Here is a 22,232-nt window from a genome sequence, read left to right as displayed (position 1 = left end):
AAGATCCCACATGCCGCAGAGCGGCTGGGCCCGTGAGCCATGGCCGCTGAGCCTGCGCGTCCGGAGCCTGTGCTCCGCAACGGGAGAGGCCACAACAGTGAGAGGCCCACGTACCGCAAAAAAAAATTAAAATAAAAAAATAAAATAAAATAAAATACCACAGTCCTGGTGGCTCAAACAATAGAAATTTATTTCTCACAGTTCTGGAGGCTGGAAATCTGAGATTAAGCTGATAGCAGCAGGCTTGGTTTCCTCCGAGTCTTCTCTCCTTGGCTTGCAAATGGCTGCCTTCTTGCTGCCTCTTCACATGGTTGTCTGTCCTGTCCCTTTGTATGTCTTATTTCCTCTTCTAAGGACACCAGTCAGATTGGATGAGGGTTGACTCTAATGACCTTATTTTAACTTAATCACCTCTTTCAAGCCTTATCTCCAAATACAGTCACATTCTAAGGTACGGGGAGTTAAGGCTTCAACATATAAATTTGGGGGGGGACATAATTCAGCCCATAACACAGTGTAAACTTAAGGTTCTTGTATTTAAGAGCTTTCCCCCCTACAGATCCAATGGAAAAAAATTGGAAAATATAATCTATTCTAGATTCGCATTTATTAATATGTACTTATTGTGGATGTAATTGTTTTCACCTAAATTGCATCAAAAATAACTGAGACATTTGCAAAAATAAGTCCCATATACTATGTTAGCCTACAGAATCAGAATTGCCATGGAAATTTTGCATTTATAATATGTTTGAGGACAACTGGACAATGGCATGGATGCACCCACAGTTATTGTTCAATTCCAAAATAAAGAACAATTGCATTCTTTCAAAGCTCTCAAGCCATGAATCTAAGACCTCCTTCAACTGTTCTAATTTCCTCCTTTATCCACACTCAATATTAAATAAAAACAAGGAATTGGAGACCACTTTTGCTATGGTTATCCCAAAGTAACTATTGCTGAGGTGGCTGAAAGCAGACAAAAGAAGTGATGAAAGGGTAGTGGGAGGTCTGGTCTATTCAAGCTCATGTGTATATATATGGTTTGCTGGGAAACAAGGCAGTTGAAATTATGGCTGAGATTAACTCATTAGGCAAATGGTAGTTACAAAAGAACAATAGGCTAAGGAAGCAGTAAGTTATGAAGTGACAATGTAGTCAAAAATGTAGCAACCAAAGTGTAGTCTTACATGCAATTAAAAAGAAAAACAATCCTAGTACTGTATTTCCTTTTTTAAACTAAGTGGATATATAGTGGCAAATGTCCAGGTAGCACAAGTCATTTGTAGGCCATGATCCTGTTTATTTCTTCTAAACCATATAGATCCCTTTTGGAATGTATGTGTGTGTAATTAATTCAGTTTTTTACATGAATTTTAGGACTTGTCAAAGCACACCTTGAAATATGTAAGGCTGATAATACACTTTATGTATCATCTACATGTGTTCTTGTCCATTTTGATTCAAGTCTACCCATAATATATCCTAAGCTATAAAAATTTCACCAATACCATAATCTATAAATTATAATCTACTAAACCATTCTCCTATTATTGAACATTTAGAATGCTTCAAATTTTTCATTAATTAATACAAAATTTAAGTATTTAGAAAATCTAAATATGATTAAATGCAGTATATAAAGAGAGCGTCATTAGTGTTTAGAATCAACAGCTTAATAATGGCATATCTTTACAAATCACAAAATATAGAGACTTAAGGATACTGCAAGATGACTAACACTGACTTAGTATGTGGTGTGTGTGTGTGTGTGTGTGTGTGTGTGTGTGTGTGTATTTAAAAAGACACAGAGAAGCAGATCATTGGAAATGCATATATAGCAAATGTTACTGGTTTGTGATTCTGGAGCCCACATAATAATACTCCCATAATAATGAGTTTCCTGTTTTCAACCTGTCAACCGTATCATTATGTTCCCTTAACTTTTACTGTCAAATCTCTATGCCTTTCCCAACCTAACCCCACTTACAAAACATCAGTGAGTTGGGATTCAACTCAGTGTGATTAGCCAACTGCCTTTTGTTCATGGTATTTCTTATCCAAACCAATAACACCAATACTTTTCTTCCCTGTCCCAAAGTCTCAATTTCCTATATCTAATAGCTAATTTTAAAGAGACCCAATTTAATTTTTTTCCCAAAAAAGTAAGTTTTCCAAACTTTTAACCAGAAAGAAGCATCTCTGTTTTCATCCTTGTCAGACTTGAAGAGTGATCTTGGAGTTTTAAAATCTTTGAAATGTCTTATAAATTCTATTATGTTACATTTGGATAGACAGCAACTGACCCTTTACTCATATATCACATGTGAATATAGGGTGTCTGACTCTTTACCGATTATAGAATATACCTTTTTTTTTTACCTGTTGTTTCAATTAACTTTTTATTTTTATTTTTTACATCTTTATTGGAGTATAATTGCTTTACAATGGTGTGTTAATTTCTGTTTTATAACAAAGTCAATCAGTTATACATATACATATGTTCCCATATCTCTTTCCTCTTGAGTCTCCCGCCCTCCCACCCTCCCTATCCCACCCCTCTAGGTGGTCACAAAGCACCTAGCTGATCTCCGTGTGCTATGCGGCTGCTTCCCACTAGCTATCTATTTTATGTTTGGTAGTGTATATGTGTCCATGCCACTCTCTCGCTTTGTCACAGCTTCCCCTTCCCCCTCCTCATGTCCTCAAGTCCATTCTCTAGTAGATCTGTCTTTATTCCTGTCTTACCCCTAGGTTCTTCATGACATTTTTTTTTCTTAAATTCCATATATATGTGTTAGCATACAGTATTTGTCTTTCTCTTTCTGACTTACTTCACTCTGTATGACAGACTCTAGGTCCATCCACCTCATTACAAATAGCTCAATTTCCTTCCTTTTTATGGCTGAATAATATTCCATTGTATATATGTGCCACATCTTCTTTATCCATTCATCCGATGATGGACACTTAGGTTGTTTCCATCTCTGGGCTATTGTAAATAGACCTGCAATGAACATTTTGGTACATGACTCTTTTTGAATTATGGTTTTCTCAGGGTATATGCCCAGTAGTGGGATTGCTGGGTCATATGGTAGTTCTATTTGTAGTTTTTTAAGGAACCTCCATGCTGTTCTCCATAGTGGCTGTACCAATTCACATTCCCACCAGCAGTGCAAGAGTGTTCCCTTTTTTCCACACCCTCTCCAGCATTTATTGTTTCTAGATTTTTTGATGATGGCCATTCTGACTGGTGTGAGACGATATCTCATTGTAGTTTTGATTTGCATTTCTCTAATGATTAATAATGTTGAGCATTCTTTCATGTGTTTGTTGGCAGTCTGTATATCTTCTTTGGAGAAATGTCTATTTAGGAGTTCTGCCCATTTTTGGATTGGGTTGTTTGTTTTTTTTGTTATTGTACTGTATGAGCTGCTTATAAATTTAGGAGATTAATCCTTTGAATCCATAAAAACATATAGGTAATCTAAAAAAGGGATTACCAGCTCTTCTGGGCATTAGTGACCCTAGGAGCCTCCTGAGAATGCTGCTTGCTGGAGACCACCCAGGCCTTTCAGATTCAGAATGTACAGAACAAGACTTAATATCTATAATATAAAAAACAAGAAAACAAAGAAAACCTCCCCAGGTTACTCTGATACAGCCTGTTCACAGATATGCATTTAGAAACCACTATTTGAGGAGATGTGAGTGAATCAGAAAAAAATCTATCATATATTTTATTTTGGGTATAAGCTGTAATTTAGGAAAAAATAATTAAATATGATGGTCCTAAGATAAATTTATTTATAGTAAAACATACATATGTTTGCTATACATTTATATAGTAAATATATTTATATATTTAAAAATTTATTCTTAACCAAACGGACTTGATAGAAAATAGACCATTTTTCTATACCATTTGGATGGATGAAAATGGAAGTGAAAAGCAATCTCAGTTGACTCCAATATCCTTCTTCCTGTGTTTTTTCCCCTTTTGCTTTTCACACTTGTCCTCCAAATGGAGATTTTGCATTGCTGGAAAAAGGTGGTATAGGTGAATTGGGGATTTACTTATGTTTTGTTCCAACTCGAATAATATATCATCAGTGTTAAAGGATAATTGTGTTCTCACTGTGCTTAATTGTATTCCTGAGCCTCTTTATCCTGTCTCACCAGAAATCAGTACTATATCATAAAGATGTATCACAACAACAAAAATTCACAAAAGTAATAAAATTATAAGTTTCAGCACCCTGGTCTTCTTTTGTAGAAAGATATCTCTTGCCAGTCTAAACAGAACTTAAGATGATTCCCAACTGTCATAACCAAAGGCTTTCTGTGATCACATTGGTTGGTGAGTGAATGAGGGACTGCATAGGTTTCACCACCAGCTGTGTAAATGATGTGTTTTTATGTTAAATACTTGTAATTTCTCCTATAAATGGAAAAAAATGAATTCTTTTTCTATATTGTATAGCAATGATATGTCCTTTTTATGTTTAACATGATTATACAGTTAGTAAACTGGTGTAGACCTGCTGTCAGTATTTGGGAGCTACAGTACAGCTGAAGGCCATCGTTTGACTGTATTAATAATAAAACAAAGATATGCCAGTGAGAAAAAGACTGGTCAATCAGGCAAAGTGTAGGAGAAGGATAGTCTCAGACAAACGTGGTCAGTGTCCATCTCAGCACTAACCACAAGAGAGGAAAGATGACTTCATCAGAAGTCTTAGTAAGTTGTTTACAATCATACAGTATACAGCCTCATTTTAATTTTCATGCTTGCAAACAACTTTTGATGACTTACCATTTGTTTTGTATGCAGTCAAGAATGCAGGCTGTAGACAAATTCTCTTAGCATTCATTTGTTTAACTTGTTATATGTACTCATTTTCGGTCTGAAGGGCAGTAATGTGAATCAGAGTGATAGAGAAAATCTCAGCAAGCTGGCGCGTCAAACCCTGAACTTGGAAGGATGTAGTGACAGATGCTATAGTTGCAGTATATGATGTGTATGTATGTATGTATATATATATATATATATATATATATATATATATATATATATGCAGTATTTATCTTTCTACTGATTAACAAGGTTGATTCAGCAATTTAGAAGCTGGATGTGTAGATCTTCATTCATTGCTCCAATGGAAGACATTACAGAAGTTGTAAGGATGATTTCCTTAGACAGAAGAGTTTCAAGAGTGTATGAGTTACCATGAAGACATGTAGTATGTAGTATGTTTCATATGAAATTGTGTACAAATGAAGTTATGTTTTAAACTGTAATGTTAGTAGCAGTAAGATAAAATGAAAAGTATTCTGGTTAAAAAGTGTTCTGCTAATTCTGTAACCTTGTGGAAGCATGTTAATCTCTCTAGACCTCAATATCCTCCTAACTAAAATTGCACAATTTAAAGTAATGGTCGGGCTTCCCTGGTGGCGCAGTGGTTGAGAGTCCGCCTGCCGATGCAGGGGACACGGGTTCGTGCCCCAATCCGGGAAGATCCCACATGCCGCGGAGCGTCTGGGCCCGTGAGCCATGGCCACTGAGCCTGTGCGTCCGGAGCCTGTGCTCCCCAACGGGAGAGGCCACAACAGTGAGGGGCCCGCGTAAAAGCAAAAAAAAATAAAAAATAAAAAATAAAGTAATGGTCTCTGAATCCCCTGTAGCTCAGGAAGCCCATAAACCTCTGATCCTCTTTTCCCTTGTGTTTTTCTAAGTGCTATTGAAATGACTATCTTAGTTTAATCCTGAGTCAGGAGGTTTATCTTATTACGTATTTGTTTAAATTTGAGGTGTATGTAATTATAAAATCAAGGTATGACAGATGATGTTTCATAAGTTGTATGTTATTAGCACAGCTGGTATATCAGAAAATGAAAAAAATCTCTTCAACTACGTTTATTTTCATCTGTGTTCACAGGAAGTTCAACACAATTGCCAGCTTCACAGAATATCATTTTGTGCAGATGATAAAACTGACAAGAGGATATTCACTTTCATATGCAAAGATTCTGAGTCAAATAAACATTTGTGCTATGTATTTGACAGTGAAAAGTGTGTAAGTATGCCAGATGTTTTAGGGTGGTTTGTTCTGCTCTACAAGCCAGGAATTATCTTGTTTCTGACATTAGTAAAGTATTTGGAAATGAATACGGTCTGCAAATACTTAACTACACTAATAGATTCATCCTGTCATGAGAATATGCTTCAGGATTTCATCCTTAACTAAATTCTCATGTTCATGGGCACAAGTTTTCATGCAAATTTCTTTTCTTAGAATGTCATGCTTATGTTATACATTTGTCTTATAATCACTTGATTTATTTGAAATTTTAAACTCCAATACAATTTAGTAATATGCATATAATGCAAAAGAGTAATTGTGACCAATGTATGATTTTTTTTTTTCTGGAATGTGATGGATCTGATGAAAATAAATATTTTAAACTCCAGGAAATGAAATGTGTATGGCTTCTCAAAAAAGTCTCCAATACTTTGAAAATCTGGTTCTTGATTTTCATTATTCAGAAAACTTAATATAATGAAAGGTGGTAGAATTGCATGGGCGTGTGTGTGTGCCTGTGTATGAGCTTGTGAATGTAATCTAAAGTTCTTAGCAAGTAAGAACAATTAGAGAATTCCAAAGTTAAGTTCACTAGCAGTTCTTTAATCATCTGGAATCTTAAGGAAAACCCCATGTCTTGACTACAAGCATAAGCTAATGCTAATCATAACCTAGTCTGAGGTCCTGTTATAAAACATAAGATGTGAATTCCAAGCACACATTGTAGCCTTTGATAGCTTTAATTGAGGAAGAACATCTAACCTCAACAACATGATTGCCTTAGACAGAAAGAAACTTAATTTATTTATTTGCTCATTTTTCATACTGTCAAAAATAGCAGGGACTAATATTATCACTATGATATAATTTATTTCTCTGGTTTCAGTACATGAGCTTCTTAAAAACAAATACTTTTATTTGTCCATGTAACTCCTGCATCAGGTGAACAATAGATGCTCAATGAATTTTTTCCTTAAAGAAAAGACTATGTGGACGAATTTACAAAAGGTAGAGCAAGTTATTATCTGTACCTTTTAAACTGTAGTTCTTTAAACAGGCAAACTAATGTGCTAAGCTACTCGGCATCATAATATGTTTTGAGAATTTGATGAATATTATGAAACATCTCATCAGAAAAATATGCTTATCCATATAAGACAATGTTATGTGAACAATATGGCATTTTATATGAAATTAAAAAGTTGTTTTTGTAATGTATCCTATCAAATGAATGCATTATATTTAATGTCCCAAATGCTTCTTAACCATGATTGCTTGCAGATGTTTTCTCTGTGATTGAGAAGATTAAGGTTGATACTTATTGAACATCTTCTATGTGTAAGATATTATAACGTTTTACCACTTATGACAAACAGTAAATTCAGTTGCCCTTCTTTCTTGTCTTACACATAGGAATAAACTTCCTTGAGGTCCTTTGAAATATTCATAACCCAAGTCCATTATAAATACTAGTCTTCTTATAACCTTATGTCACATGTTTTATCTTTCTTTGATCTCCAAATTTATTACATGATTATTTAAAATATAAGCTTGCTAGAATTCCCATGTACTTTTATTGTTTTCAAAGTATAAACTCTTACTCCCTGATCATAATTGTTTGTAACTGATTTCCAGAATTTCAGTTCCTTGACCCATTATTCCTCTCTGGATATACCATATTAGCTTTCTTTTTTCTTGAAGGTTGAAAATATTTTCTTGAAGCCTACATCAGTGGCTCACAACCATTAGTGTGCATAATGGAGGACCCTTTACAATACAGCTCATTGGTTCCCACTACAAAAAATAAGTTCATGTTGATTCGTGCTGGAGCTCAGGAAATCTACATTTAACAAGTCCACCAATGATTCTGCTGCAGGTAGATGGAAGTCTGAGCTTTGAAAAGCAAGGATCCAAGATATCTCTCCAACTATAAGTTGGCGTCACTTTCATTAGCTTAAAGAGGACATGTTTCGTCAGTTTCATTATATCATTTTCACCCCAAAGTTTTATTTGCTCTAATTATAACAATGTCTATATTCATAAAATTGATTTTATATGTATGCAGAATTTTGAAATGCCATCCTCTCTAATTCTCATTTCCTAGTTATTGAAAATTAAAACAGGAAAATAAATTATGGCCCAATTAACACAACTCTTCCTCTTATTTTAAGAAACCAAAGCTTGAGAAGTTGAGTGACTTTCCCAAAGTTACAAAGCTAGGAGATAACAGAATCAGGATTGAAATTTAATATCTTGAATTGCCATTGTAACATTTGTCCAGTCATGCTATCTTACTCCCAAACTGTGACCTGTTCCAGGGGCCTTGTCTTATATATTCATTATATTTTATCCTTTCAGTATTTCCATGAAATTGTTGAGAGTTTGAAAGATAGATGAAGCCCCTCTTAGCATGCCATGAGACTGGAGTTCACTACTTTGTTAACATGTTATGTTAATGAATCTCCCTCCATGGTGACAATTAGGGTAATGTGGGGAGCTAGAGTACCCAGCCCTGCTAAGCAGTAATGAAGAGAGGCCAAGTAAGGAAGCTAAGCTTCTATCCCCACCAGGCAGTAATGAGGCAGTGCTCTCCCATTCCCATTCCCCGACTGGAACTGTGTCAGAGAGAGCCACCCAAACACAAAGTTTAAATAGTGTCCGGCCTCTCATAACATAATATCTAAAATATCCAGGATTCAATTGAAAATCACTCATCATATCAAGAATTGGAAAATAAACTAAATGAAAAAAGATGACGAATAGATCTCAACACTGAGATGAGAGAGATATTACTTATCAGACAAAATTTTTAAAACAGCCAACATAAAAGTAATAAAATAAACCATTACAATCACACTTGAAACAAAAAGTAGAAACTATTATCAAAGAAATAGAAAATCAAAGCAAAGAAATTGAAGATATAAAGAAAACCCAACTGAGAATATTAGAACTGAAAAATATGATAGCCAAATAAAAAACGCAATATATGGGCTCAGAAGGGAGAGGACAGAAGAAAGAATCAGCAACCTAGAAGATCAAAAGATAGAAAATGCCCAATCTGAACAACACAGAGATAATAAGCTATCTTACTCCCAAACTGTGACACATATGTATGCACACACACGTGCACACAGGCATACACACAAAACAATACAAAAGCAAAAAACAAAACAGAACTTCAGGGACCTGTGGGACTATAACAAAATATCTAACATTCATGTGTCATCAGAGTCCTGGAAAGAGAGAGAAAAAAAGGTAGCCTTGAAAAAAACACATGAAGAAATAATAGTTGCAAACTTCCCAAATTTGGCAAAAGACATAAACCTATAGATTCAAGAAATTGAATGAATTCCAAACAGGATAAACCCAACAAATTCCACACCAAGTCACATCATACATAATCAAACTTCTGAAAACTAAAGACAGAAAAACCTTGAAAGCAGCAAGAGACAAACTAGTCCTTACCTATAGCAGAAACATCAAATCAAACGACAGTGTATTCCTTATTAGAAACCATGAAGGTGAGAAGGAAGTAGCGCAGTATATTTTGAGTGCAAAAAAAAAAAAAAAAAAAAAAGTGCTGTCAAACCAGAATTTTATATCCAGAAAAAAACATATACTTCAGAAATTAAAGAGAAATCAAAAAATTATCAAATGAAGGGAAACTAAGATTATTTTTCACTCCCAGATCTACCCTAAGTGAATGGCTAAAGGAAGTTCTCTAAACAATAAAAGAAGGCAGCTTGGAACATGAGGAAGGAAAAAAGAACAGGATAAGCAAGCATATGGGTAAATCTTTAGTTTTCTAAATTATGATTGACAGTAGAAGCAAAAAATACTTTCTGATATGATTCTAAATGAATATATAGAAAATATGTAAGGCAATTATATTATAAACAGGGAAAGTTGAAGGGATGTAAAGGGAAGTAAGGTTTCTATACTTCTCTTGAACTGGAAAAATGACAACACTAGTAGACTGTGATAAGTTGTATAAATATAATGTGAATTCCAGAGCAACCACTAAAAAAAGTTATTAAATGGGATACATTTTTAAATACTATGGGTAAATCAAAATTTTATTATAAAAATGTTTAAAAAACCCATAGAAAATCAGTGAAAAGAAAACAGAAAGAGAAAAAATAGAAATAACAGAAAAGAAAAAATTAAATGGAAATTTAACCTCTAACATATCAAAAATTACATTAAATGTAAATGGTCTAAGTATACTAATTAAAAGAGATTGCTAGAGTAGATTTTAAAAAACCCAGATATATGTTGTCTTCAAGAAACTTGCTGCAAGTATAATGATACAGGTGATATAAGAAGGTTAAAAATAAAATAATGAAAAAAGATGTATCATGCAAAAATTGTTCCAAGAAAGCACAAGTAAGGGTATTAATATCAGATAAAGTACACTTTAAAGAAAATTATCAGAGACAAAGAAGGACGTTATTTAATGATAAAAGGGTCATACCACCAAGAAGAATAGCAATCCTAAATTTACATGATCATATCACAGAGCTGCAAAATAAATGAAACAAAAACTGATAGAACTGAAAAGAAATATAGGGTAAATAGACAAATATACAATTATAGTTGGAGTCTTCACCACCACTTTTCTTAAAATTAATAGAACAACTAGACAGGTAATCATCAAGAATATAGAACTCAACGACATCATCAACCAATGGAATCTAATTAACAACAAAAGAGAACTTCATTCAATAACAACAGAATGCATATTGTTTTCCAGTGCCAAAGGAACATGTACCAAAATAGACCATATCCTGGGCTACAAAACAAATCTCAAAAGTTTAAAAGAGTTGAAATTATAAAGCATGGGTTCTCTGACAACAAAGAAATCGACCTAAAAATTAATAACAGAAAGATAACAGGAAAGTCTTCAAAAACTTGGAAGTTTTGTTTTTCCATATATCAAAAAGGACATCACATTTGTAAACATTCCATATATTAAAGAGGAATCTTTAAGAAGAAAAACTTTAAATGTGTGAACTATATAGAAATGAAATAGAACATATCAGCATTTATGTGATTCAGCTAAAACAGTTTTGAGAGAGAAATTTTAACAACTAAGTTAAAATATTTGAAAGCAGAAAGTTTCAAATTAATAATCTAAGCTCCCAGCTCAAGCACTTATCAAATTAAAGTAGGCAAAAGGAAGAAAATAAGAAAGGTAAGAGAAGAAAATTAATGAATTTGAAAACAAAAACAATAGAGAAAATCAATGAAACAAAGAGCTTTTTTTAAAAAGATCATAAAAGTAACAAAATTTCAGTTAAGATTGGCAAAGTAAAAGAAAAAAAAAAGACACAAGTTACCAATATCTGGCAAGAAACAGGGATTTCACTGAAGACCCTCCAGGTATCAAAATATAATAAGAGGGTGTTATAATCAACTACCGCATACCACCCAATATTAGATAATTTGAATAGCCCTGTAACTATAAAGGAAATTGAATTTATAATTTCACACTTATTAAAAGAGAAATCTCCAGTCCTAGATAGTTTCAGTGGAAGAATCCATAAAATGTTTAAAGAGGAGTTAACATTGTTTGACACAAGCTATTCCAGAAAATAGAAGAGGTGAGAGAATTCCCCAAATTCATTTTATGAAATTTATTTTCCAGACACCAAAACCGAGTAAAGATAGTGCATAAAAAGGAAACTCCATCCAATATCCCTCAGGAATATAGATGCAAAAATTTCTAACACAATATTAAATATAATTCAGCAATATATAAAAGAATTATACACCAAAACCAAGTAGAGTTTGTTCCTGGGATGTAAGTTTTATTCAACATAAAAAAATCCAACAATATAATTAACCATATTAACAGGCTAAAGAAGCAAAGTATATGATCCTATCAATGTTTTAAAAAATATTTGAAAATAATCAATCCCTATTCATGGTTAAAAAAATCTCAGAAAAATAGGAAAAGAAGGAAACCTCTTTAACTTAGTAGGATTGGGGATTTTTTTTTTTTTTTTTTTTTTTTGCTATCTGACTCATATATATAACCAAAATGTTTTTGTTCTAAACAGCCAGTGAAAAACCATTAGAGTATGTCATTTCTGTCATAGATTTGTGGATATGATTTTAGATGAATTTTAATAGCTTACATTACATGTTTATGGCAATAAATAATTATGTTCTAATATAGAACATTGTGTTTTTTGCAAAGTTAATATGATTAATATTTAATATTATTATTGGTAAAATGAATATAACTGATATAACTGAATTTAATGTATAATGAGGAATTTTAGACTTACAGGTTGCTCCCATAATCAAATTTTAGTATTATTATACCCTTAGAGCATATGTAAACATATACATATATGTAAATATATGCAAAACCCATAACCTCCAGAATGATAAACAACTTATAGTTGTTACCTCCATGAAGACTAGAGGGTACCAAGATTAAAATGAAAGAGCTAAAGGAAACTTTAAATTTATCTGTAATGGTCAAAGACTTTAACATGGGTTATACATATATCCAGGGAATTAAAGGAAAAGAAGGTAGTAGTAATAAGTAAACATGAAAATTTCACCCATTGAAGACTCAAAATTTAAGTCAAAATATTTTGAGATAAATGAAACTGGAGTGATTTATTACTAGCAGAACTGTGCTTCAAGGTATGCTAAAGGAAGTTCTTTACCCCAAAGGGAAATGACACAAAAAGGAAATTCAAATGTGCAAAAAAGGATAAAGAAAAAAAGCACTGGAAAAATTGTGACTAAATGTCCATTCATTAAAACAGAACTGGTTAAAGCAAAAATTGTAGCCTTGTATCATGATGTTAACAAATGACAATAATAGCACAAAGGATGTATACTATTGGACTTAATAGACTTACACTATTTCAAGGTTGTTATTATTTATATGAAATGATACCATATTAACTCTAAGTGGACTCTTGTAACTTAAGGATGCATATTGTATTCACTAGAGCAATCCACTAAAAGTAATTCAAATGCGTATAGCTAAAAGCCTATAGAGAAAATAAAATGGAAAATAATTTTTTTAATGAAATTTAAAGAAGGCAGGAAAAGAACAGCAACATAAAAGCAGGTGGACCAAATAGAAAATAAAGAACAATAAATGTAAAAATATACCAATCAAAGGCTGAGATTATCAGGCAGAAATTTTAAAACGTCCAACTGTTTGGTCTCTAGAAAACACACACTTTAAATATAAAGACAAATATAGGTAAAAAACAAAAAGATTGAATAAACATATGCCATGCAAGCAATAAGTGTGAGAAAGTTGGTGTGGCTATACTCATATCAAAAAGGTGACTCCAAGACAAGGAATATTACCAGACATTGAGATAAAGCCCACGATGATTAAAGGACCACTGTGTTTCATTTAATAATACTGATTTTTAAGAAATGAAGGAGAAAATCTAACAATTACAGGAAGAAAAAGACAAATTGACACCCATAGTCATAGATGTTAAAGCCACTCTCAGCAATTAACACAGGAAATAGAAAAAAATAAACTTACAAAAAATGAAAAAATAATATCCACCACTTGTCTAATTGACATGTTAGATTATCCGAAGCAACAACAGAGTATAGGTTCTGTTTTTTTTAATTTTTTAAATTTAATTTTATTTATTTTTTTATACAGCAGGTTCTTATTGGTCATCAATTTTATACACATCAGTGTATACATGTCAATCCCAATCACCCAATTCAGCACACCACCATCCCCACCCCCCAGTGGCTTTCCACCTTGGTGTCCGTAATTTTGTTCTCTACATCTGTGTCTCAAATTCTGCCCTGTAAACCAGTTCATCTGTACCATTTTTCTAGGTTCCACATACTTGCGTTAATATACGATATTTGTTTTTCTCTTTCTGACTTACTTCACTCTGTATGACAGTCTCTAGAACCATCCACATCTCTACAAATATCTCAATTTCATTCCTTTTTATGGCTGAGTAATATTCCATTGTATATATGTAGCACAATGTTTTTATCCATTTGTCTGTTGATGAGCATTTAGGTTGCTTCCATGACCTGGCTATTGTAAATAGTTCTGCAATGAACATTGGGGTGCATGTGTCTTTTTGAATTATGGTTTTCTCTGGGTATATGCCCAGTAGTGGGATTGCTGAATCATATGGTAATTCTATTTTTAGCTTTTGAAGAAACCTCCATACTGTTCTCCATAGTGGCTGTATCAATTTACATTCCCACCAACAGTGCAACAGGATTCCCTTTTCTCCACACCCTCTCCAGCATTTGTTGTTTGTATATTTTCTGATGATGCCCATTCTAACTGGTGTGAGGTGATACCTCATTGTAGTTTTGCTTTGCATTTCTCTAATAATTAGTGATGTTGAGCAGCTTTTCATGTGCTTCTTGGCCATCTGTATGTCTTCTTTGGAGAAATGTCTATTTAGGTCTTCTGCCCATTTTTGGATTGGATTGTTCGTTTATCTTAATATTGAGCTGCATGAGCTGTTTATATATTTTGGAGATTAATCCTTTGTCTGTTGATTCACTTGCAAATATTTTCTCCCATTCTGAGGGTTGTCTTTTCGTCTTGTTTATGATTTCCTTTGCTGTGCAAAAGCTTTGAAGTTTCATTAGGTCCCATTTGTTTATTTTTGTTTTTATTTCCATTACTCTTGGAGGTGGATCAAAAAAGATCTTGCTGTGATTTATGTCAAAGAGTGTTCCTCTTACGTTTTCCTTTAAGAGTTTTATAGTGTCTAGTTTTACATTAAGGTCTCTAATCCAGTTTGAGTTTATTTTTGTGTATGGTGTTAGGGAGTGTTCTAATTTTATTCTTTTACATGTAACTGTCCAGTTTTCCCAGCACCACTTATTGAAGAGACTGTCTTTTCTCCATTGTATATCCTTGCCCCCTTTGTCATAGATTAGTTGACCATAGGTGCATGGGTTTATCTCTGGGCTTTCTATCTTGTTCCATTGATTTATGTTTCTGTTTTTGTGCTAGTACCATATTGTCTTGAATACTGTGGCTTTGTAGTATAGTCTGAAGTCGGGAGTCTGATTCCTCCAGCTCCGTTTTTTATCCTCAAGACTGTTTTGGCTATTCGAGGTCTTCTGTGTCTCCATACAAATTTTAAGATTATTTATTCTAGTTCCGTAAAAAATGCCATTGGTAATTTGATAGGGATTGCATTGAATCTGTAGATTGCTTTGGGTAGTATAATCATTTTCACAATATTGATTCTTCCAATCCAAGAACATGGTATATCTCTCCATCTTTGGTATCATCTTTGATTTCTTTCATCAGTGTCTTATAGTTTTCTGCATACAGGCCTTTTCTCTCCCTAGGTAGGTTTATTCCTAGGTATTTTATTGCAATGGTAAATGGGAGTATTTCCTTAATTTCTCCTTCAGAATTTTCATCATTAGTGTATACGAATGCAAGAGATTTCTGTGCATTAATTTTGTACCCTGCAACTTTACCAAATTCATTGATTAGCTCTAGTAGTTTTCTGGTGGCATTTTTAGGATTCTCTATGTATAGTATCATGTCATCTGCAAACAGTGACAGCTTTACTTCTTTTCCAATTTGTATTCCTTTTATTTCTTTTTCTTCTCTGATTGCCATGGCTAGGACTTCTAAAACTATGTTGAATAATAGTGGTGAGAGTGGACCTCCTTGTCTTGTTCCTGATCTTAGAGGAAATGCTTTCAGTTTTTCACCATTCAGAATGATGTTTGCTGTGGGTTAGTCATATATGGCCTTTATTATGTTGAGGTAGGTTCCCTCTATGCCCACTTTCTGGAGAGTTTTTGTCATAAATGGGTGGTTAATTTTGTCAAAAGCTTTTTCTGCATCTATTGAGATGATCATATTGTTTTTATTCTTCAATTTTTTAATATGGTGTATCACATTGATCGATTTGTGTATATTGAGAAATCCTTGCATCCCTGGGATAAATCCCACTTCATAATTTTGTATGATCCCTTTAATGTGTTTTTGGATTCTGTTTGCTAGTATTTTGTTGAGGATGTTTGCATCTATATTCATCAGTGCTATTTGTCTGTAATTTTTTTTTTTTGGAGTACCTTTGTCTGCTTTTGGTATCAGGGTGATGATGGCCTCATAGAATGAGTTTGGGAGTGTTCCTTCCTCTGCAATTTTTTGGAAGAGTTTGAGAAGGATTGGTGTTAGCTCTTCTCTAAATGTTTGAAAGAATTCACCTGTGAAGCCATCTGGTCCTGGACTTTTGTTTGTTGGAAGATTTTTAATTGCAGTTTCAATTTCATTACTTGTGATTCGTCTGTTCATATTTTCTATTTCTTCCTGGTTCAGTCTTGGAAGGTTATACCTTTCTAAGAATTTGTCCATTTCTTCTAGGTTGTCCAATTTATTGGCATAGAGTTGCTTGTAGTAGTCTCTTAGGATGCTTTGTATTTCCCTGGAGTCTGTTGTAACTTCTCCGTTTTCATTTCTAATTTTATTGATTTGAGTCCTCTCCCTCTTTTTCTTGATGAGTCTGGCTAATGGTTTATCAATTTTGTTTATCTTCTCAAAGAACCAGCTTTTAGTTTTATTGATGTTTGCTATTGTTTTCTTTGTTTCTATTTCATTTATTTCTGCTCCGATCTTTATGATTTATTTCCTTCTGCAAACTTTGGCTTTTGTTTGTTCTTCTTTCCTTTAGGTGTAGGGTTAGATTGTTTATTTGAGATTTTTCTTGTTTCTTGAGGTAGGCTTGTATAGCTATAAACTTCCCTCTTAGAACTGCTTTTGCTGCATCCCATAGGTTTTGGATCATCGTGTTTTCATTGTCATTTGTCTCTAGGTATTTTTTGATTTCCTCTTTGATTTCTTCAGTGATCTCTTGGTTATTTAGTAACGTATTGTTTAGCCTCCATGTGTTTGTGTTTTTTACATTTTTTCCCTGTAATTCATTTCTAATCTCATAGCATTGTTGTAAGAACAGATGTTTGATATGATTTCAATTTTATTAACTTTACTGAGGCTTGATTTGTGACCCAAGATGTGATCTCGCCTGGAGAATGTTCTGTGTGCACTTGAGAAGAAAGTGTAATCTGCTGTTTTTGGATGGAATGTCCTATAAATATCAATTAAATCTGGTCTATTGTGTCATTTAAAGCCTCTGTTTCCTTATTGATTTTCATTTTGGATGATCTGTCCATTGGTGTAAGTGAGATGTTAAACTCCCCCACTATTATTGTGTTACTGTTGATTTCCTCTATTATAGCTGTTAGCAGTTGCCTTATGTATTGAGGTGCTCCTATGTTGGGTGCATATATATTTATAATTGTTATATCTTCTTCTTGGATTGATCCCTTGATCATTATGTAGTGTCCTTCCTTGTCTCTTGTAACATTCTTTATTTTAAATTCTATTTTATCTGATATGAGTATTGCTACTCCAGCTTTCTTTGATCTCCATTTGCATGCAATATCTTTTTCTGTCCCCTCACTTTCAGTCTGTATGTGTCCCTAGGTCTGTAGTGGGTCTCTTGTAGACAGCATATATATGGGTCTTGTTTTTGTATCCATTCTGCAAGCCTGTGTCTTTTGTTTGGAGCATTTAATCCATTCACATTTAAGGTCATTATCGTTTAAGGTCATAATTCCTGACAATTTACTTAATTGTTTTGGGTTTGTTTTTGTAGGTCCTTTTCTTCTCTTGTGTTTCCCAATTAGAGAAGTTCCTTTAGTATTTGTTTTAGAGCTGGTTTGGTGGTGCTGAATTCTCTTAGCTTTTGCTTGTCTGTAAAGCTTTTGATTTCTCCTTTGAATGAATGAGATCTTTGCCAGTTAGAGTAATCTTGGTTGTAGGTTCTTCCCTTTCATCACTTAAATATATAATACCACTCCTTTCTGGCTTGTAGAGTTTCTGCTGAGATATCAGCTTTTAACCTTATGGGAGTTCCCTTGTATGTTACTTGTCATTTTTCCATTGCTGCTTTCAATAATTTTTATTTTTCTTTAATTTTGCCAGTTTGATTACTGTGTGTCTCAGCATGTTTCTCCTTGGGTTTGTCCTGTATGGGACTCGCTGTGCTTCCTGGACCTGGGTGGCTGTTTCCTTTCCAATGTTAGGGAAGTTTTCGAGTAGAATCTCTTTAAATATTTTCTCTGGTCCTTTCTCTCTCTCTTCTCCTTCTGGGACCCCTATAATGCGAAAATTGTTGCATTTAATGTTGTGCCAGAGGTCTCTTAAGCTGTCTTCATTTCTTTTCCTTTTTTTTCTTTATTCTGTTCCACAGCAGTGAATTCCACCATTCTGTCTTCCAGGTCACTTATCCATTCTTCTGCCTCAGTTATTCTGCTATTTATTCCTTCTAGTGTAGTTTTCATTTCAGTTAGCCTATTGTTCATCTCTCTTTGTTGTTCTTTAATTCTTCTAGGTCTTTGTTAAACATTTCTTGCATCTTCTCGATCTTTGCCTCTATTGTTTTTCTGAGGTTCTGGATCATCTTCACTATCATTATTCTGAATCTTTTTCTCAAAGGTTGCCTATCTCCACTTCATTTAGTTGTTTTTCTGGGGTTTTATCTTTTTCCTTCATCTCTTACATAGACCTCTGCCTTTTCATCTTGTCTATCTTTCTGTTAATGTGGTTTTTGTTCCACAGGCTGCAGGATTATAGTTCTTTTTGCTTCTCCAGAGTATACTTTCTTTTTGAGTGTAGTGGAATGTTTACAAAGATACATCATATCTTGGACCATATTTTAAGACTCAGTAAATTCCAAAATTGAAAACTTTACAGAGTATATTCTCTGACTATGAATTGTCAAAATGTTTTAAATCAAAAGACACTTTACATAATAATAGCTCAAAGAAAGTTCACAAGAGGAATTAGATTATTTTTATCTGAATAGCAACAAAATATCAAAATTTGTAAAAGACAGTTAAAGCAGTACTTAGGGGGATATTTATAGCTTTAAATGCTTCTATGAGAAAAGATAAAAAGATTAAAACTAATCATCATGCTCTTGATCTTGAGGAGTTAGAATAAGAACAAATTTAAAACAAAGTAAGAGGTAAAAATAATAATAAATTATACAATCGATGATGTTGAAAACACAATAAAGAAAATTAATAAACCAGAAGTTGGTTCTTCATTAAGGAGTCTCTAAAAAGACAGATCAAGGACAAAAATAAAGGAAAACACAAATTACCAATACCAGAGACAAAAGAGTGGATATAAGTACAGATGCTATAGTCTTTAAAAGGATACAGAGAGAAATATTATATAACTATTATGCCAGTAAATTTGGCAAGTAAGATGAAATTGATGAATATTTGAAAAACTTGATTTAATGAAACTGAGGAAATAACAAATCTGAACATATGTATAATTAAATATTTTTTAAAATCTCTTGACAAGTAAAATAACAGACCCAGATAATTTCACTGTTAAGTTCTATGAAAAAAAATTATCACATAGATGCAGAAAAAGCACAAAATTCAATCCAATTGATGATAAAATTCACAATATCCTAGGAGTAGAAGGGATGTTTCTTATTCCAATAAGGACGGTAAAAATCCTGCAGGTGACATCAAAATTAATGGTGAATTATTGAATGCTTTCCTTTAAGATTGGGAACAGGGCAAGGGTGCTTATTCTCACCACCTCTGTTTAGCCTGGTATTAGATGTCTTAGATGGTGAATAGTTAGTAAAAGAATCAAGAGGCATAAAGATTGGGAAAAAAAGTAAAACTATCTTTTTCACAGATGTAATATGAATTTTTGCAAAGTAAGTCATGTGAAATCTATAAATTACTATGATTATGAAGCAAATTTAATCACAAGAGAAAAGGTTAATATACAAAAATTTATTGTTTCTGTCTACTAGGAAAAAATAAAAATCTGTTTACTAATGCATCAACAAACATGAAATAATTAGGATTTTTTGAAGAAGATCTGCTGAAATCAACAAACTATTGCAGAAATTAAAAAGACCTAAAATAATGGGAGAGAGATACCATATTTATAGGTTGGAAGGCTCAATTTAGTTAAGTGGTCAATTCCACCAAATTGATCTGTATATTCAATACAATCCTTATCAAAATCACAATGGGATTTTTGGTAGAGATAGAAAATTTGTTTTAATATGGTAATATAAAACAGTGCAGAATAGAGAAATTAATCTTGAAAGAAAAGACCAACGTTGGAAGACACATTTTACCTGCTTTCACAGGGTACTTCAAAGAAATCATTATCAAGATCAGGTGATATTGATGTAATGGTAGATAAATAAGAAATGAACTAGATTGTAGAGACCAGAAATATCCACACATACGTGGTCAATTGATTTTTCCACAAATGTGACAAGACAATTTAATGGAGAAAAGAAGTCTTTGATAATTGGTATTGGAACAGCTAGCTAAATATATGAAAAAATAATACTTAAAAATTAGTTCTTACTTATGCTACATAAAAATAACTTGAGATGGATAATAAATACAAAAGTAGAAGCTTTTATAGCCTGCTGCAAAACTTTCATTAAACATAGGAGAATCTCTCTATGAACTTTGAGTAGGCAATGATTTCTTAGAAATGACCCCCAAAGCACTAAATATAGTGGGAGAAAAAAATGATACGTGGGACTTAATCAAAAGTAAACATTTTCTACTAATCTATAAACAGTATTATAAAGTGAAATGGCAAGTCACATACATATATCTGAAAAAGGGTTTGTGTCCAGAATATATAAAGAACTAAATATCAATAATAAAAAGACAAAAAAAACTAATAAAAAATGGGCAAGAGACTGTCTTCTACAGGGAGTTCATAATGAGCGGATTACAAAGGCCAATGATTACATGAAACTGGGCTAATATATTATTCAACAGGGAAATTCAGGTTACAAATACATTGCAATAGCATTACTCATCCAGTAAAATGACTAAATTAAAAAGATGTCAATATCTGATGTTGGTGAGAATGTGGAGCAGCTAGAACACTTTTACTGCTGGTGGGTATGTACAATGGTACTTTGGAAAGCAGTTTGGCAGTTTCTTATAATGTTAAACATAGACCCATCCTATGATTTATCAATTCCTTTCTAGGTATTTACCCAGAGATATGAAAACATATGTCCACAAAAAGATTTTACAAGAATGTTCATAACAGCTTTATTTATAAGTCAGGACTGAAAACACCAGAAATGTCCCTTGATAGAAAAGTGAAAAATCATTTGTGGTATATTCACTGGATGGAAAGTAATCAGCAATAAAACGAATGATACATGTAACATCTGAGAAAGTATAAAAGAAGACCGATACAAAAGAATATATACAGTATGGCCCATTTTTATAGATACAAGGACAGGTAAAACTGATCTATGGTGAGAAATTTGAGCAACGGTTACCCGTAAGAAATTTGATTTGACTAGAGGTAGGCATAGGAGAACTTTCAAGGATGATAGAAATATTCTATATCTGTAATGATATGGTGGTTATATAGGTATCAAAACACACCTGATTGTACAATTATGGTCTGTGCATTTCATTATATATAAATTTTATCCCCTACCCCCCAAAAGTGTGAGGCTTGTAGAGTCAGATATTTTGAATTTGAATCCAGGTTCTCCTCTAACTAATTATCAGATTTTAGGCAAGTTATACAACCTCACAGAATTGCAGTTGCATAAGTACTGTGGGAATAATAATAACCCCCATCTCACAGAGTCATGAGAAGCAAGGGAGGTAATATATGGAGAATATTTACCAGGGAGCTAAATGCTATCTTAATTAAAAAGACATGTCTTACCATAAAAAGAGACTATGGATTTTAAAAAATTATTATTGTAAACAAATAATTAATAATGAAGTCAAATGTTATTAGTGATGAATCAACCATATTACCATTTACACAATTTTCCATCCTGTACACCTTGAGTATTTGAAGAAAACACATTGTCTTATTAAGAAGACACATTGAACTCATTTTAACTTTTTAGTATTATTTAGTATTCCTTAATATAGCTTATTTTCTTTTCCATCTTTGTTGTAAGACAGATAGTCCTCATATATAATTTTAGTCATATATTTTGCATTTTTTGTTTTATTGGGTTAAACACTATAAATATTTATTATGGCCAAATGCCTTTTTAAACAAATAGTAAACTACAAAAATAACAGTGTCTT

At 33.1% G+C, this 22,232-nt stretch overlaps 1 protein-coding gene across 1 annotated transcript in view; it reads left to right on the top strand.

Annotated features, from left to right (window-relative positions):
• Positions 1–22,232, top strand: part of GULP1 (GULP PTB domain containing engulfment adaptor 1) — a gene marked incomplete at its 3' end in the record, with an annotated part of 194,025 nt that overhangs the window by 146,118 nt on the left and 25,675 nt on the right. The window contains exon 7 of the mRNA XM_079710188.1: positions 5,940–6,077. Coding sequence (XP_079566314.1) covers positions 5,940–6,077 — 138 coding nt within the window. The remainder of the gene's footprint in view (positions 1–5,939; positions 6,078–22,232) is intronic.

The sequence above is a fragment of the Hyperoodon ampullatus genome (assembly GCF_949752795.1).
Source record: "Hyperoodon ampullatus genome assembly, chromosome: 8".
Taxonomy (NCBI): domain Eukaryota; kingdom Metazoa; phylum Chordata; class Mammalia; order Artiodactyla; family Ziphiidae; genus Hyperoodon; species Hyperoodon ampullatus.
This window is presented reverse-complemented; position numbering and strand designations above follow the sequence as displayed.